Source organism: Lissotriton helveticus, chromosome 9, assembly GCF_964261635.1.
Source record: "Lissotriton helveticus chromosome 9, aLisHel1.1, whole genome shotgun sequence".
NCBI classification, from domain to species: Eukaryota; Metazoa; Chordata; class Amphibia; order Caudata; family Salamandridae; genus Lissotriton; species Lissotriton helveticus.
The window spans coordinates 1,134,380,380-1,134,399,647 of record NC_136070.1 but is presented as its reverse complement, the minus strand read 5'-3'; the positions used below and the strand labels follow the sequence as shown (position 1 = coordinate 1,134,399,647).

The window sequence follows — 19,268 nt, the reverse complement described above, 5'->3', positions numbered from 1 at the left end:
TCATATGTATTTATATTTCCCCCTTCACATGATCCCCAACCATCTCATGGTGACACGGATAATCAATTGCTTCTTATTTTGACTGTTATATGCTCTGTTCATGCTGCCTATGTTTATTTTATAATCTTATCTTAAATAAGTCACAAACTTTGTGCACACATTTTCAGTTTTTGCGCTAGTGAATTGAGTAGATTTCCATCAAATATGGTTAATAATTTTGAGTGAAGTAAACAGCCTCCTACTTACCTTCAAAGTATCTGGCAACCAGTTTATTTTGTCCCTTTGATATTCCAGCTTAGTTCATCTAGTTATTTTCACACTACCTCTTTTTCATTATGGCATCTTTGGATTTTTAGCACTAATGAGAAGAATCTAATTGCAAATAGGAGTATTAGCACATGCTGGTTTCTATGGCATTGTGTACAGTTGGAGAGTGTTTTTTTCAGTTCAGAGTTTGCAATGGTAATATAAAAGTGATGATACTTATACATCATTCTACTTAGGACCTCAAATAATCGCAGCATATCCATTAGGACTGACCTTTGCTGCTCCAATTAAGAAGAGGGATGAGGACTCGCATCTAAGATATCCCACCAATAATATCTTAACTTTCTCTTTGCATTTTACTGTACTGTGCTCCACTTCTTTTTATCTTGGATTACACTATATAAATATTGCATGCATACATGTATTAAGAAAGAATTAAGAAATGAATGTAGATCATGCGTGATTCTACAAAGGGAAAATTCCCAAGAAAACTTTAGTGTTTTCCGTTTCTCACTTTGAAGTTCCTGGTGGACATTTGCTTGCAGTACAAAACGATCTCAAAATGTTACAATTTTGAAATTATTTCTCTTTTGAAGATTAGAATTGACGCATGTTATTAATCCCAGCATATGGTTTGGGGAAAAATAGAATGTGTTGCTTCCAATAGTATGATTCTGATTGGGGAATGTATTGCTGGACACAAAAACATCACTATTTGGAACGAGAATCACCTGTTTAAAACTACCATTTTTTTTTCTTTAATTTTTAGAGTTGCCGACTGGTTGGGAAAAGATTGAAGACCCGGTATATGGTGTCTACTATGTAGAGTAAGTTTAATGTTTTCTGGTTTCATTTTGTCATATTTGTGTGACCAAGTCTTGTAACGGTTCTTATTTTTGTAAAATGGGACAGAAAATGTTCTTTTCTTGATATTGCAATGTCATGTTTGCATCTGTATGTATTTGAAAATAGACATTTGGTGTTGACTCGGTGTGTTTGATATTTGGCCACTTCACGGCACGTCTGCTCCATACTGGTAATATAATTGTTTAGTGTGGAGAGATACAGATTCACCAATGAGGATGTTGGCTCTAAAAAACATAATGTTTGATTTCCGAATAGGAGCTGACAAAATATTTGCTTTGCAGCATTTCAGTGTCCAAATTATAGGACTGTAATACTAGTGCCTCCAAAATTGTGTAAAAAACTCTTGGGAAATGAGATAAGCACTTGTGGTAAGGAACTCCAATTGAAGAGGCTGGATCCAGCTTGTGCAGGAGAGAGTTGCATGAAAGCAGGTAGAGTTGCTGGTGTTACGTAGCCTTCCTAGGCTGTTATGAATGCAGATGTTTCAACACTTCTGAGCACAGACAAAGGGCTGGAGATAAGGAGAGTCCAAGGAAACTAATTGTGACAGTCCATTTTTTGCCAAGGTGAAAGAAGCGTATGGACTTATGTATACCTTGCCCTAATTACCCTTCTCGACTCATGCAAAAGTTTCCTCTGGCAGGTAACTAAACTCTTCTTTCTTACTAACTTCCTGCATACCCAGTCTCCTTTCCTAAGTAAGCCCCAAGCTGAACCACACATGTGTTTATCCCGTCTTCCAAGTAAGAGGTGGCCAAACTTGTGACAATATGGTGACATTTTAAAGTGTGCTTTTTTGTTTAGCTACTAGATTCCTATAATGAAACGATTGGCAAACAGTTGCTCAAAACCTCGAGTGGTAATTGTGAATCCCTCTTTTGAATAGGTTATGAATATTACCAGTTTTGTATTGTGATTTATTACTTAATAGCACTAACTAAATCTGTTCCATCTACTTCTTTCCCATTATCTGGGTTTAACGAACTAAAACCATGGTCAAAGTGGTGGTTGTGCTGCATTTGAGAGACAATTTTGTGACTTGAACGTGGATTCAACTCACCTGTTTTGTCACAAAGTGTCCCCTGTTCTATCTCTAGCAAACAGTAAGATTCTGATGAGTAGACAAAGACTGTTGCTGTTTATGCTAGAGAATTTTCCTCTGCATTTGTCAAGGAAATGTCCAAGGTTGTTCTGAAGTAAGAATATTTTGTACAGTCTTTGGGAAGGAATCCTGGGTCTTTCAATACAAGCTCTATGTTATTTCTGTTGGCCACCACATTCCTTTCTAACTGCTGCTCAAAGGATGAGAAGACGCTCCGTGCGAGGAACTTTAGAGCGGTCCGATTAATTCGAAATTCAGATCCAAGTGGATATTCCCTTTTGAAAAAACCAAACAAGGTGCCCCTGCGCTGAGGTCGACGGAGTGCCTCCAGTAGGCTGTTGGTTACACAATGGAACCCAATAAAGGGGGCAGGCTGCCCCTTATTTTGCAGGGATGACTGGACCTCTCTGAGCACAAGACACCAGAGGTGGAGCATGTGCATGTAGTGCCTACCTATTCAACTTGTATTCGTCTCTACTTCATTGGGAGCTGGTCTGAGCCCCAGGAAGAAGTCTTTTTTAACAGTGGAATCCCCTCTGGGACCTTGAAGGCTATACACAGGCCATTGGTTGTATTTTCCTGATGAAGACCCTAATGGAGGTTTTTCAACTTGCACAAGTTTAGAAGGGCCGAAACGCCAACGCTCTTTCAAGAAGCGTTTGTCCAGCATTGACCATTAAAGTTATAAGAAATAATTCTTTGTCATCCTGAGGCAATATTGTCTCACGCTCTGTTTATATGTTAATGTTTGTGATGTGAATAATTTATGTATGTGTTGTATTTTGATCATCGATGTATTTGTTTCATTGTAAATGATCAAGTTATTGTGTGTAAATGATCAAGTTATTGTGTGTATGTCCTGTGTTTTTTAATTTGATAATGATATGTCTTTGATAAAATACACGATTCTATGAACAAAAAACTTAAGTATATTTCCAAAAACACAATTAGTTCAAAAACAAACTTTATTCGTATATGTTCGGTTGATTCTTTTGGTGAGAACATTTATTGTAATCTCATTATTTGGGGATTCAAAAATATAAATTTTTAGCGTGTGTTGTGGCAGAACCACTGTTCGTTTACTGGCTCAAAGGATGATAGCACACAAACTCTGTAGATAAGAGGTTCCAAGGTCATGTACTGAATTCGGCCCCTAGGAAAGAACAAAACATGGAAAGGATGGTCCACAGAGTGTTAAAAAAATAAAAATACAATTTGGTATACACATCTTGCAGCCAAGGTTATTTCAAAACTGTGATTTGAATACTAACTATGCACTTAAACTGCTACGGATCCCTTCCTACTGTCCGTATCTGCTTACCTCTATGCAGTTAGTGGCAAGATTTGCTTTACCTCTTCCTTGCATGACTAAAATCTGATATGTTGAATGAGACCACTGTGTGTGGGGCATCTTCCTTAGCCCTGAGATTACCTGGCAGGTTTCCTATCTGGCTAGACTCATTTTTTTAATATGGGAACTTAATTTTTTCATCTATGATCTTCAAACGTGAACCCTGATTCAGGTTGACCGCTTTGCCTCAGGTCTTGAAGGGAAATCTTATGAAAATCTTGATCTACTCTTTCAAGCTGGGAAGCTGTTCGTAGCTACTACCTGTGTTGAGAGTGTATTAATTTGCCTTCTTCGTAGGAGCTGCACTTCTGGCCTGAAGTATGCAGCCTGTCAGATAGCAAAGCACTCTTCCAAATAGTAATTAGTTGTGCTAAAAATGACTGCCTTTCATTACCGGGAAATACTAAACAATTTTTAGCCTCTTTTTCTGATTGGTAATGTTTAGTGTTTTAGCTGAATATGCTCAGTTTGTAGAACAACACAAGGCTCCTTTCAGTGAAGGGCACCCCATAGCTTTTCTCAAACTGCAGGTCTTCGAATTGAGAAATTACGCTGTGCAATGTAATATAGTGATGTACAGTTTTTGGGAAGGAATCCTGTGTCTTTCAATACAAGGTCCGTGTTATGTCTGTTGGCCACCTCATTTCTTTCTAACTGATGCTCAAAGGATGATAGCACACAAACTCTGTAGATAAGAGGTTCCAATATCATGTTCTGAATTCAACCCCTAGGGAAGAACACAACATGGAAAGGATGGTCCACAGAGTGTTACAAAAATATACAATTTGGAATACACATCTTGCAGCCAAGGTTATTTCAAAACTGTGATTTGAATACTACCTATGCGGTTTGTCGTGGTCTCAAAAAGCATAATATTTTATAAAACTCAAGAAAGAATGCTAAATGTGACTGCCACGGGGTAAATAGAAGGTCTGCAATTGGTGGATTTAAAGATTGGCAGAACTAGCAATGTTGTAATAAACAGCCCGAAACTGAACGGCTCTTTTTTTTGTAATTAGAAGTGCAAAACTTAAGGGCCTGCCTTTATCTATAATTCGGAATTTTGAAGTGTTAAATGGAAAAGAAACTTTTCAGAAGGTATTCATAAGGGCATCTCCATACATTCTAATTCACATGTCAAGTCAAATACCCCATGATTGTTTTAGAAATCTTAGATTGTCTGCTTTTAGAATGTGATTCGATGGTATTAGTCTGGATTTTTTTGTATCCAAGTCCGGATGCGTGACAAAGTCTGGAGAAGAAACAATGGATTGAACCAAAGTCATTCACCATTCAAGTTTGTTTTTTTCTTCTCTGGTACAAGGGGTGGGATCTATGTATGTTATTCATAATGTTTTCTGGCACAACCATCATCATCATCCTTACCAGAAGCTTCACTCACCACGCTTCTGTTGTTTCTGCACTTGGTGGCAAGATATCATGTCTTAAGGTTTCTGGCTTTGTGTTTTATTTCAATGCAATATTTATTTTTCTAACAGCCATGTAAACAGGAAGACACAGTATGAAAACCCAGTCCTCGAAGCACGAAGGAAGAAACAGCTTGAGATGCAGCAGCAAAATCCGCAACCAGAAGGTAAGGACTCAGTGTGCACATAAGGCCGCATATTCCCTTAGTATAAACATTTAATCTTCTGACTCTGCTCTGTTATGTGGCACAGTGGTGATCTCACGGTATATTGAAGCTGCTTTATCCTGGAAACATTAATCAACATTACTGGATCTATGTTACCACTACTTCAAAGTAAACATATAGGATACAACTGTTTCTTTGAGAAGTGGGTTAAATGGCATTTATTTCTTTTGGAGATAAGGGCTTAAGTTTAAGGTAAGGTTCATTTAAATTCACCTTTAGAGCTTGGCTTGGCGCAGCAACTATGCTAAGGTTCATTTTTAGTTAATGTAATTAAAAATAATTTAGCAATAGGATTAGAGTTAGTTTTAAGGTTAGGTGATGGTGAATTGTTTAATTTAAGTGGGTTGAGAATTTAAGTTTGCTCTAGAATTAGTTTAAGGTATATTTTTTTTAATTAAAACAAATTATTTTGGAAAAGTTTAAGTATCAGGATTATGCGAAAGCCAATAGTTAAATGAAATGGTATTTAATTTGGAGGTAAATTAGCAATTAGGAATAAGTTACGGGTTCATTCAATTACATATACTTTCAATTAAACGTAATTTAGATTATAGTGTATTTGATATAGTGGCGAAATATATTTCAAATGCACTTTTTTGATGTACTTATAGTCGAGGTAGTAGCGCCAGGGCAGCTTGGTCCAATTCCTATAAACTACAACACAAAAGGTGAAGCAAAATAGCACAATCACAGTTTTCCCTGTGGATCTTGGCATTGTCAAGTGTAGCTATAAGTGGACCAATGAGATTTGGTCAAAAGCAGGTATGCAGCACAATCTATTCATATTTTGCAACTTTTTGAGCACACATAATCTTGTGCATTCCAGTAATAAGAATGGGTCACTATTACAACATATTTTGAGTGGCCCACCAATTTGTTAGATGGAATTCAGCTACAAGACGTTCCTCAGTATGCACCCAAAACCTCTCACCAGCCATGTTTAATCAAGTCAACAATGCTTAACACCTTCCAAACAATGCAACTTCCCTTTGGTAGATTTTCAATTACTGTGTGCTCCATACATTTTTTATTAAATATATTGTTTAAGTAATTGGTCATGCATTTTAAGACATTTTAAACAATTCCCATTCCTCTTACTGTTTTCTAAATGATTTATAATAAAATGTCTACTTGGTAGTTCATAAGTAAACAATCAAGCAATTGTACAATTTGTAAGGAAAAGTTTTGTGGGTATGTTGGAGCATCAGATTATCGATTTCATTTAAAAATGACAGAAAATATGGCACTCCTCAGCTTCAAGACAATGGTAGTTGAGATGCATATCTCAAAGCCATCTTGCCCGCAGTGATAACCAGGTTCTTCATAATGAAGTGGTATGAGATGTTGCTTTTAAGACAAATAAAACATCAGATTTTTCCTCATACTTCCACTAGGATCATTTATATATTCCTTCCTTTTCTGTGAATTTGGATTACTTCGCTAGATTTATACTTCTTTCGATGGTATAGATGCAACAGATACCATGGATCTCCAGCAGAAAACAGCAGAATTATTTAAGATTAAAATACCAAACACCAATGTGCAACCTACGAAGGGCTGCTTTTAAACATTTTAGCTTAAAAACTGTATAATACTTGAGAAATGTTTTTACAACTTTGAACAAATATGAAACCGAAGTGTTCATTAATTGATATGTTAGGGACAAAACAATCTGTCATCTCAGATTAAAAATAAAACAAAAATGAGCTGAGGCAGCCCCTAATTGTGCATACCGTCTAGCGGGCTGCCTGTTCTGATCACAGAATCCTGACAGTGCCTTCCTCCATGGCTGTACTCCAGGATTTTTGGGCTAGCCTTGCAAAACTTTTTCTGTGAGTGGCTTTCATGCTTCTACCGAACTCATGAGTTACTTTTTAATTATCATGAGTATCACACACTATGTGTCACTTTTTCATGGTAACTAGCCATTTGAGCAAAAAGGAAATGCTAGTTTTTCCTAGCCATCACATCACAATTTGCTTCATCTAATTATCCCACAAAGTGCTTCATCTAATTGTATTTTTAGCATGTGGTCACCCTTCTGACCAGGCTTCTTAGCTCTATTAACACTGCTGCCTAGTTTCATATTCATTTGAAAGAGACCATTTATTACTCTACCTATGAAACCTGCTACCACTCCCAATTTTTGAAGTAAATTCTCAGTGCTACCAGGCCAGCAGTGTCATCCACGTTCAAAGCTTCCAAAATGATAAATAGGTACCTTGCAAAGCCAATAGGATCTTGCAAGCCTGCAATTTTTATTTTTTTATTTTAGCGAGCATATGCAGTAGACCTTAAACGTTCAAAAGTAATGAGTAAAAATGCTGCAATTGAATGGTGGTATGCATATGTTGGCAAATAAAGTAAAAATGGCTTCTCACGAAGATAAATGAATTAGAAAATGAAAGCACTGATTGGAAGCATGTGAATGAGACCGACCTTGTTATTCACATGCAGTACAATTTTAGTAGGCAGAGAGGTGCACCAGCAAAATGCCATCACATAGAAGAGAGCCAATAGCTGAAGGGACTAGCCCTTTGCCCCTTGCTGTATGTTGTGGTGGGTGGAAGGAAAATTAGATTTACACTTGAACACATCTATGGATGAAGAAGGCTGACTGAAAGCTCCACTATGTAAATGTAAGTATTATCATGACATTTTTTTGATACTTGAGGATGGTGTGACCCATGAAGGGCTTTACGCTAGACTTCTAATACTCTACATCTGTTTTAGGGCACAGGATGTCCTTTTTTCCCCAATCCGTTTTATATCCTCTACACAACAGAACATCTGACTGTTTTCTGCAAACACCAATGAATTGCTACGTCTGCAAAATGGTGTTTATATTGCCACCCCCTGTTATCAGATGAAGTGTTAAAGCTTTGGAGATTGATGCTGATTTTTCTAGTACATTCCATCTAATGCATGATAAATGTTCATCCTCTTGTGAATTCTATAATTTGCTTGGCCTGCTCTAGTTCCCTAATTATCCTATTATGTGTTTATTTATCTAGAGAAAATAAATCATGTCTTTCAGTGCTAGGGTATGTTACAATCGTCCCTTGATGCATTCCTAATCTAAACGGCGTTAACATTGGTCACTTTCTGAGCAAAACAAAGGAATGTAAATGTACATTTCAAGGAATGCAAGGGGATGAATAACTTTGTTTAGTTCAGATATACATTGCTTTCCCTCTCTCTTGTGCTCAGAGAGGGACCACTGACAATACCTTTTTCTCATTAAAGGGTAGCTTTAATATAATGCTATTAAATGAGCTCACCAAAACAAAAAATTGAGGGAAGCAGTTAAGAGGGAGATTAACATTGACAATCATTTCCATATTTCTTAAAACCATAGACAGGGTTTCAGGATGCCCCACTTACTCGCACCACAAATTGGTGTTCCATCCAGATTTGAGTCTAAGAAAGGTAGTCGACATCCACCAGTGGATATCTTAAGGTATGGCTTTAAGGTTTACAGTGGCTTAAGAATAAGAGGATAATTTTGAAATTGGTGAGCACGGTCTTATTTGCTGTCAATCTTTTATTTCCATAACAACCCATCTTTCTTTGTAGTAACTGAATGGAAGCCAAGTGAGGCAGAACAATCTGTTCCCGCAACTAGCCAGAAAGAAATTACAGTTAATAAAGAGATAATGGGAAGCTGAGCAAATGTAATTCAGTATGCTAATGTGCCAGATATATGATCATTCATTGAACATTAGCAACTGCTTCACACTTAATTGGGTAAGCTCAGCCTGCAGACGTATGCAGCATTTCATATAAAGTATGTGTTTTACACAGTAAATTAATGCATCAAATATGTAGAATTTTGATTGATGCGGGGGTGTAAACATCATTATTCAAGAAGACTGAACCGATGTAAGTCTACTACTGGTTTACCTTTTATTACATGTGTGTTAAGGAGTATTATCAAATGTTAGTGTGACCTCGTGGACTTTCAGAACATTATGTGATGAAGTAAAAAAAATGCAAAGAGCTTAGATCTAGGTCTTGTACTTTTTAACCAGATGCAGGGGGTGAATACTTCCATAATTAGGAGCTTCTTAAAACTTGAATATTTCAAATCTGCTCACCTGCCAGGTTTAGACCCCTGCAGCTCCTGGCTCTCTGCATTTTAAGCTATGAAAGGTCACATGTCCAATTAAGTAGTTGCTTCCATTGTTTGGAAGTAGATAATAGACTTTTATGAGAGTCACAAAGAACTCCAGGTGAGCTTCTGTAAAACGCAAGACAGTTGTAGATTTCCAGTAGTATGCTAGTGTGAAATGTGTTCAAGTAGAAATGTGTATATTTATTTTATTTATTTTCAAAGTTTTATATAGCGCGAACAAGATCTTCACAGATATCAGAGCGCTTTACATAGAGGGGTACATGAGGGAACATAGTCAAACAATAAATCAATAGATCATACAGTACAGATAGGTGGCTGCAAAGCCCATCACGTGAGTAATAAGACAACTCATACAAATAAGTAAATGGGTCAAGCATGTAGTACAAATCGGTGCAGGGTGTTAACAGAGTTCGAGATAATAGATCAAGTGTATTTAGCCATGAGGATAGCTTTTACTTCTTTTTTAAAGAGTGTAGTGGAAGAGATAAGCCTGGTTTCGGGAGGGAGTGAGTTCCAAATCCTAGGCGCCAATCCTGAGAAGGAGCGCTTGTATGTTTTTTCCTTCCTGAATCTTCGAGGTTTCAGCAGAAGATTGTTTGTGCCTCTCGTGTTTCTAATTCCCCCAGAGATTGTCAGTTTCTGAGCGAGGTAGCCGGGTGAGTTTAGGTGTACCGCCTTGTGTGTCATGCAGGCGATTTTCAGATGTATTCTGGCTTCAAAAGGCAGCCAATTCAGGGATTTCAAGTCGGGTAATATGGGAGTGCTTTTTTGACCCAGTGATGAGTCTCGCTGCAGCATTCAGAGAAGCTCTTAGTGGTGCGGTAGTAGTTAGGGGGAGTCCGCAGAGGGCGGTGCTGCCGTATTCAATACGTGGGATGACTAGTGCTTGTACTGCTGTTTGGAAGTCTTTGGCTGGGAGGTAGGGTTTAAGTTTCCTCAGAGTATTGATCTGGAAGTTCGCTCCCTTTGTTGCCTTGCTGATATGTTGCTGCATGTTGAGGTTGGTGTCAAGTGTTATGCCTAAGGATTTTGCTGAATCCACTATGGTCGGTTGGACATTGAGTGCTGTTAGGTGCTTAAGCCATGTTTGTGTGGTAGATATTTTCGTGGGAGGTGAGATCAGAAGGAACTCAGTCTTCATAGCGTTGAGTTTGAGGTGGTTATCAGCCAGCCAAGATTATGTGCTTCTGATCGTTGAGTTCAGACGCAAGATGTCTTTGGGGGATTGTAGCTTGAGATATAGCTGAGTGTCATCGGCGTACATGTGAAAGTTTACGTTGGATGCATGTAGCAAGGAGGTGAGAGGTTCCATGACTAGGTTGAACAGAGTTGGGGATAGAGAGGATCCTTGGGGGACGCCTAGCGTTACAGGTATTGGCGAGGACATCAGGTTGTTGCTCTTGAATTTCTGCGACCTGTTGTGAAGAAAGGAAGTGAACCACTTGAGAACAGTTCCAGATAAACCCATTCTTGTGTTTAGTAGTTCTAGTAGATTCTCATGTTTAACGGTGTCGAATGCTGAAGAGAGATCAAGAAGGACGAGGAGGCAGGTGTCGTTTTGGTCTAGCATTTGAAGTGCGTCGTCAATTATGTGAGTCATAGCAGTTTCTGTGCTGTGTCCTGCTCGGAAGCCTGACTGGTGGCTGTTGAGGAGGTCAAATTGCTCAATGTGTTTAGTCAATTGTAGTTGTGCGCATTTTTCCAACAGTTTGGCGAGAGTAGGAATATTGGTGATGGGACGGTAATTGTTGAGATCAGAGGGGTCGGCTGTAGGTTTCTTTAGTAGAGGTGTGACCTGACCAACTTTGAGGGAGTCAGGTATGCTTCCTTGTTGGAGAGAGCTGTTGATAATTTTAGTCCAGAGAGGGAGAAGCAAAGGGGTAAAGTCTTTTACTGCGGAGGCAGGGAGGGGGTCCGTGAGGTGATTGGATGGTTTCAGGGTGCTGAGCAGTTTGCCAATTTCTTCTTCCGAGTATGTGTCGAAGGTAGACCATGTAGCATTGTTTTTTGGTTCAGTGGGTGCTAGGCATTGGGGTTTGGAGTAGAGGCTTGCGTCAATGAGGAGATCGCTTTTTATTTTGTCAGTTTTTTGGATAAAGAAAGCAGCGAAGTCTTCACAGGAGGGTGCCTCATGCCTAGTGTTGACCGGTTGGGGTTGTTCCTTGGATTGTGTTTTGATTAGCTCAAACAGTTTTCTCGGGCGGTTTTTTGCTTGGTCGAGTTGGAGGCTGAAGAAGTCTGATTTTGAGCGTTTTATTTTCCTGAAGTAGGCGTTTCTCTTTTTCTTCAGCTCTTTTAGGTGCATTGCAGAGGGAGCTGATCTCCAGGTACGCTCTGCCATTCGCATGTCTCGTCTATCCTCATTGAGACTCCCGTCGTACCATGGTTTGGAGATTTTAGTAGAGACTCTTTTCAGCTCCATAGGTGCAGCCTCATTAATTATAGAGGACATAGCGTTGAGATAGTGGTCAGTCAGAGTTTGGACGTCTGTAGCGCCTGTCGGCAGTAGGAGGTTGCAACTGTTAGGGGGCAAAGAGCCTGGGTTGAGCTTTTTCGAGTCTCTTTTCCAGACTTTGGGCTTGGAGAGTTGTGCCGGGTTAACTTTGACTTTTTCATTGATAAAAAATGTGACAATATGATGATCTGACCAGTCACAGGGTTGGATGGACTCGAGTTGGATAGAATCCTCTTTGGAGATGATCAGGTCGAGGGTAGAACCTTTCTCGTGGGTCGGGCTGTTGCATATTTGGGTGAGGTTAAGTGCATCGAGGAAATTTTTAAGACTATTTACCACTGCGTCGTTGCGATCGTTCCAGTGGAGGTTGAAGTCACCAAGGTATATTTGGGTGAGTTGCCGTCCGGAATTAGTTGAGATCAACTCCATTATTTCTTGGGAAAAGGTGAAGTTGTCCCTGGGTGGGTGGTAAATGCTGTGAAGCGAGCATATCGGTTTGCCCTCACTAATAATGTCAAGGCATATGTATTCCCAGGATGTTGGGGATGGTAGGGAGGTGGAATTGACTTTCTGAACAGAGAGGTTGTTCCTGTAGATGCATGCGATTCCACCACCTATTTTGCCTGTTCTGTTGAGCCTGATAATGTGGTAGTCGGGAGGAACCAGGATGTCCATTATAGGTGTCGAAGATTCAGTTAGCCAGGTTTCAGTCAAGATGATTAGGTCAAGGTCCCGCGATAAGAGGAGGTCAGCAATGGCGGCGGAATGTTTCTTGGCTGATCTGCAGTTGAGAAGAGTGCATTTGAGACGGGGTGTGTTGAGGGTGGTAGATGGTTCTAGAGAGAGAGGGACTTTTCTAAGGTTATTGGGGATGGAGAATCTGCTGTTTAGTGTGGGCGGTCTAAGGGGATTTGAGTGTATCGTGGGAATGTTGAGGTGTGGGGTGGTTGTTATTTTGGAGGGCTGGGTCATAGGAGCGGAGAAGGGTGAGTGTGTCGAGGTCAGAAGAAGAGTTGTGGGTGCGACGCGGGCGATTGTTGCGATTACGACCTGGGATTGAGGTCAGATTGGGGGATAGCTGAGTGAGAGAGTTAGTCGGATGGGTGGGGGGCAAGTTGGGCGGGGAGGTGTAGTTGCATGAGACGTTGCAGGGGTGATGCGGGGGCCGAGGGCAGTTGCTGCGCCTATGAGCAGGGATTGACGCCCGGTGTGGGGCGTGTTGAGTGCGGGAGTCAGCCGGCGGAGTAGGGGACAAGTTGGGAGGGAATGTTGAGGAGGGTGAGAGGTGTATAGGGTGTGTAGAGAGTAGTTCTTTGATGGTGTGTATGTCTTCTTTGATCTGAGTGAGGGTGGCCATGATGTATTCCATCGTGGGGGAGGTGGAGGGGGTGGAGGTGGCAGTCAGGAGTGATTGGCTGACAAGGGAATTCGTGTGCAGGTGAGAGAGAGGGCTGGTGTACGAGCAGGTCTGCATTGTGTTGGTGTGCGGGATGGAGTTAGGCAGGCGAGAAGTTTTGGGCGGGAGGGGTGTGGATGAGGTAGGGAGGACGTTGGTGATCTGACTGAGGGCATTGGTGGTAGGCGGGGGGGGTCAGGGTGTAGTCTGTGAGACTGATAGCCGTGGTGGGGGTGTAGGAAGGATAGTGGGGGCTGAGAGTAGGAGGGGAAGCGGCATTGGCGATCCTGTTGAGGGGAGGGGGAGTTAAATTAAGAGAGGAGGTATGTTCTGCGTAGATGGTTAGAGGGTAATGGGGACTGAGAATGGGGGGGATAAAGGAGGGGATTTGTCGGGGTGCGTATTATTCTGGTGCTGGACTAATTTTGGTGTGTTAAAGGTGGGAGCTGTGCTGTCAGCGGTGAGCGGTGTGTTAATGCTCGCTGTAGGTGTGATAGGAGTGTTGAAGGTATGTGTGGAGGTCCGCGAGTTGGTAGAAGGGGCGGTGGTGTGAGTGGTGTATGAGGGGGAGCGATCTGTGTCTGTGCTTGAGAGCTGAATTGGGATAGTGGGGTTGTGGGTGGGGGATGGGAGGTCAGGGGTGGTAGGTGTGCCCCCGATTGAGGAGTGTGTGGCTGTGAGGTCATGGTTGGTGGGACTGGAGGAGATATGAGTGTTGGTCCGTGAATTGGAGAGGTGTTCTTTGAAAGTGGGGAACAAGTTGTCTAGCAGTTCCAGGTTCCTGTCTGTAGCTTGTGCTAGGACAATCCCGTTATTGTAAATAGTGATGGTGGCTCTGCCTGGAAAGACTAGGGATGGTGTGATGGAGAGAGTTAGGCTATGAGGGGATTTTCTGGTGGAGGAGACGGTGAGTAGGATGAGGAACGCTTTTCTCCATTGAGCTCTGCGTGTGGTGTGGAAGATGATATCAGTGTTCAGGGATCCATTGACCGGTGAGAAGTGGGTGTCAACAAAGGGAGTTTCAGGGTGTGACCTCAGGAAGTTGTGTTTAAAGCGTTTGGCGGCCTTTTTGGTGAGTGATGGTGGGTAGTTGATTTTGTATGTGTGTTTGCCGATAGGATCCATGTTGCGGTGATGGATTAGGTGGGTATGGGGGGAATGCGCTAATGCACTATAGTGGTACACATGTGCAGAAAAACAAATGCATACAGTAGGTTACACAGTAGTAAGTTATAAATTACAAAAGTGACATTAGTGATCAACCAGCATCACCACGATATAAGGGTGTGCAATAGAGCAAATACATACGGTAAATTACAAGGCACACGGTATAGGTGTAGGTATAATACTGACAGTATATAAGGGCAGGATATAAATGCAAACAGCAGTTTACACGAGTCAAAAATCACAAATCAATGTGTCATTAATTAGCAACCAAAGTACAAGGTGTAAGTGTAGGTATAATACTGAAAGTATATAATTGCAGGATACAAATGCAAACAGCAATATACATGAGTCAAAAATCACAAATCAATGTGTCATTAATTAGCAACCAAAGTACAAGGTGTAAGTGTAGGTATAATACTGAAAGTATATAATTGCAGGATACAAATGCAAACAGCAATATACATGAGTCAAAAATCACAAATCAATGTGTCATTAATTAGCAACCAAAGTACAAGGTGTAAGTGTAGGTATAATACTGAAAGTATATAATTGCAGGATACAAATGCAAACAGCAATATACATGAGTCAAAAATCACAAATCAAAGTGACATTAATTAGCAACCAGGAAATATGAGGTAGCAATCTGTGCAATACCAATGTTCAAAATACAGGTAGGAGTCAAAGTGACATTAATTAGCAACCAAGAAATATGAGGTAGCAATCTGTGCAATACCAATGTTCAAAATACAGGTAGGAGTGACCCTAGAGAGCAGCCAGATATATATGAGGTAGCAATCGGTGCATTACAGGAGAGAAGAGTGAGAATGGATGCGGGTTGCAGAACTGTGTAGAATATTGCGGAATACAGAAGAAGTATGCGAAATATGAGATGGCAATCGGTGCATAACAGGAGAGGAAAGCGGGGTATATGAACACACAATTGTTTCGTTCTTCCTCTGGAGAAACCCTTTCTTATATACCTATGTTAAAAATATGGGTGAAACCTTCCCTTTCACACTCTGCAAAGGTATGTGCCCCTGCCTTTCAGAAAATTGAATTTGCATACTCTTTCTACCTAAAAAATATTCGGAAATATTGACAAGCGTGTGTTTGTGTGTTACCTACATTTGGTAGGCCACGCCTCCCAGTAACACTACCTCCACAGACCATAAATTAACAATTGCCATACTGGCTGGATTTCCACTGTCATGGTTGCAATGTCCAATGTTAACATTCCTCATTCTCTTTCTGTGAATCAGGTTATTGTATTTACTATTTAAACATTTTATTTGTGCACTAAAGTAACACACAGGTATACAAAAGAATTTGTGGTAGTGAACTACTTTTTTTCCAGAAATTCTTATATGAATGCAAATCTCAAAATCTACCATACTGACAACTTTCATGCAAAGAAATAGTGGTTAAAATTATTTATACATAAATATATTATTAATAAATGCCATTAGTACTTGTAATATTTACATCAAAAATTCAAAAGAAGCATCCCTGTCTCATTGTTTTAAATCTCTTTGGGTAATTCACCTTATAAATAAAAAAACAATATTCAAACAAAAATATTCAAGTTACAATATTGTACACAAGCCCAATAAGCCCTCAATATCTGAGGAAAATGTCTTTATCTTTATTAAAATTCTTAACCCTCAAAACTTATTGTAAAGTTCTTGGTTAATTAACAATATGTATTTTGCAACTGTGATTAATATATCGAAGTGCTTCTTTGAACACAAAGTGTCTTGTGGATAGTTTTGTGTTCTAATGCAATGCTTTCTGCAAACAGGCCGAAGAACCCTATACCTTTAACTTAAAAAGAGAGGACAGTCTAAAGGAAGATGCATTTCATTTTGAGGTCACAGGAACAAAACCCATGATTTTAAAAGACTTGGCCAAATCCCTGGCTTTACAAGCAATCAGGATCTACTCCTGTACGAAATTGAAAAATGCTCCTTTGTTGTTTATCTGTGACCTTAAGAAAATAAGGAAAAATCACAATGACTTCTAATAAAGTGATGTACTGATTGCTTTCCATCTATATACAGTCTATCACAAACTACAGTGGATTCCCTTACCCCATCTCTGAGAGCATTCTTGAACTTATGGCGGGGCATCAGATCATAAGTCTCAAAGATGTTGATTACCTATCCAGTTTTAATGATGCAATTACGAATATGTTGCGAGAATTCAACACTTGACATATTCCGCATCATTAGAGGAAAGAATTTCTTCACTACTACATTGTTTCCTACCAAAATAGAACCATAATATCTTGTATCGAGCTATTAAGGGCCATGAATAGAGACCCAGTGCCTGCGTAATTGTGTGTATGGTTGAGTATTTTAGCAGCCCCAGGAGAGACTTCATGCAAAGGTTTTCTAGGAATCCCAGACAAGACTGTTCAAGGGTCATTAACTCAGCTCCATAAAGTGCCTGCGGATCAGCTTGGCCAGTATTTCGTTCCTGTGGGCTTTACTGAGTAGCCGCCAAGGCAGGATTCAAACCTTTTCAGAGCATTTACAGTTGCCAGTAGAGCTACTCTTACCTTAAATTTGCTATACATTTGTCCAATTTTTTTGATCTCTGGCAAACGTAAAACATAGATACCTATAGTCACTGACCTGGTTTTCTCCATGTTCACAGTGAGTCTATTTAGTTCAAAATAGGCGTGCAAAGCATGACGTTTTTGTTGCACCCCTATCAGAGTGTAATCTATTATGACTAAATCCACATATTTGAATGTGGGAACCCCTACTTTGGGGTGAAAGTTTGTTTTTGCAAAAGCAATTGTAAGGCCAGAAATACACTAAAAACGAGTGGGGTTAAGGCACTACACTACTTTAGTTCATTTTCTCTTGATATGTTTCCCAATAGTATATCTCATCAGTTTAGATCCATCGGTATCCAATCATTAAAATGCAATTACTAGAGCATAAACCACCAGTCCTATGGAACACTCCCCCAGTGCAATGTTCCCCAAAGGGTGACCTTATCAACCTAATCAAAAACATCCAGAGTAATGAAAAAACAGCAGCAAAGTTTGCCAACTGTTGCTGTTGACCCCTTACTGCTCCCAGTTTTATGAAACCGTGGTCAATTGTAGAATCTTTTTCTCTTCAACAACCTTGCTATTTAGGAAATCTGCCCATGAAGGTGTCATGCTGCTTATTATGTCAGAGATTATCCTTGTGTCCTAAAGTAAAGTTAGTTGGTCATTTGTCAGACAGTCCTCCACAATATCCGTATTAATTTTAGGATCTGTTATTTTATATAGATGTGAAATAAATTTAACCCATTAAGATCCGGTAACTTGTGCCTTTAAGCTTGAAGGAGATATTAAATGTTCACTCTTTACCATATGCCAGAGGAGTTTGGAATTATTCTTTGTTACTTTCTGGATACTTCAGGTTGCCTTGTAAAGTTTTTTCTCTCTTTAATAGTCCAACAGCATGTGCTACTCATTTCTCAGGGCTCTAAATTCTCTACTAACATTTTAACCCCCCCCCTTATTTATTCTTTGATGCAATCTGTTGTAGGCCTTCCATTGCTCTTTACACTCTTGGTCAAAAGCTTCAAAATACCAGTCTTCTTAGTTCCTCCTCTAAAATTCGGTTAATTATTAGTTTTCAGGAGGGTTCGCATTATTTTAACCAGTTGGTTATGCCACCCAATACCAATCTCTGCCTTGTCTATCAAGGTCTTTTCAGTTTTGTTTCTTAAATAATTCTTGAAGTATTTCGTCGGTAATTGAGACACTTATTCCATGGTTACAGGTTAGGCAAAAGTCAAAAGATGACACTCTACATATTCTGTATTTTTCTAAGCACTATTTACATAGCTAAATGGTCACTTGAGCCTATATAAATAGCCTTAAAGTCTTCAATAACCCCGAACTGCTTTAGAGGTACAAATAAATAGTCTATCGGGATCCCTATATTGCCATGTATAAACATAGCTTCCAAACTGTCACTTAGGAATCACTTATTTAGATAAGGTATGGTGTACTAGAGTTGGTAAAACCTTGTTGCTTCTGTCAGAGCAATAACCAACCTGAAACACAACTTTAGGTATCTCATTGTATCTCATTTGATCTTCTAGATAATCTTCAAAACTAAAAAGTGACATTTTTAGCTTGAAATTACCAGCTGTTATAAAGCATGCAGATGTAAAAGGACAGTGCAGATTAGACACATCACTATCTATTTTTTTCAATTAGAAACTTGTTACAGTTTGGAGGATGGTAAACATTTAGACACATCAATAAATTGTTTACTCTTTGTTAAAGGATGAATTGGAACAAGCCAATAATCAATTACATGTTGTCTTCAACAGAGCCACCCCCCCCCATAAATTACTGATATTCAGATCACCTGATAAATGCATTTGTAAATTAGGCCCTCGGGTCACTACTCTGATGTAGTATATTCTGGAGGTTTGAAGTTCAAGGTCCTTTGCCTCATTATGCCTTGTATTCCAACGTCATAGTTCTTGAATGTTTTTTTCATTGAGGCCCTGGGACCCCACTGGGTTGCTTCCATGGTTAGCTTCACATAGTTCCGGTTACACAGACTTTCGAACAAACAAAGGCTCTGATCTTTAGTTTTGCAGTGAGCATTTTTTGAGAGGCTTGTGTAGATCTAGTTACAGTAATCTAACCTCATGACAAAGTCTGTTACCTCCACACTTTTATTGGACTAAACTAGTGGCAGATTTCTGAAGCAGAATCAGATATAGGTTTGGTGCCTAGATGTGGAATTGATCTGGGTGGTGCAAAAATTAAACCTGTTTCATATACGTTAGGATTTTGTGATGTGGCCGGCTTATGCACACGTTTGCTATGCCATGCAAAAGTAAGTGCCTTG

General features: G+C 39.8%; 1 protein-coding gene across 12 annotated transcripts in view; it reads left to right on the top strand.

Annotated features, from left to right (window-relative positions):
* The window catches only part of MAGI1 (membrane associated guanylate kinase, WW and PDZ domain containing 1), a 1,290,512-nt gene that overhangs the window by 1,049,191 nt on the left and 222,053 nt on the right, over positions 1-19,268 (top strand). For all 12 annotated transcript variants that reach the window (XM_078661551.1, XM_078661549.1, XM_078661547.1 and 9 more), the window contains 2 exons: positions 1,037-1,094; positions 5,087-5,181. In XM_078661551.1, the coding sequence (XP_078517677.1) occupies positions 1,037-1,094; positions 5,087-5,181 (153 nt within the window). The remainder of the gene's footprint in view (positions 1-1,036; positions 1,095-5,086; positions 5,182-19,268) is intronic.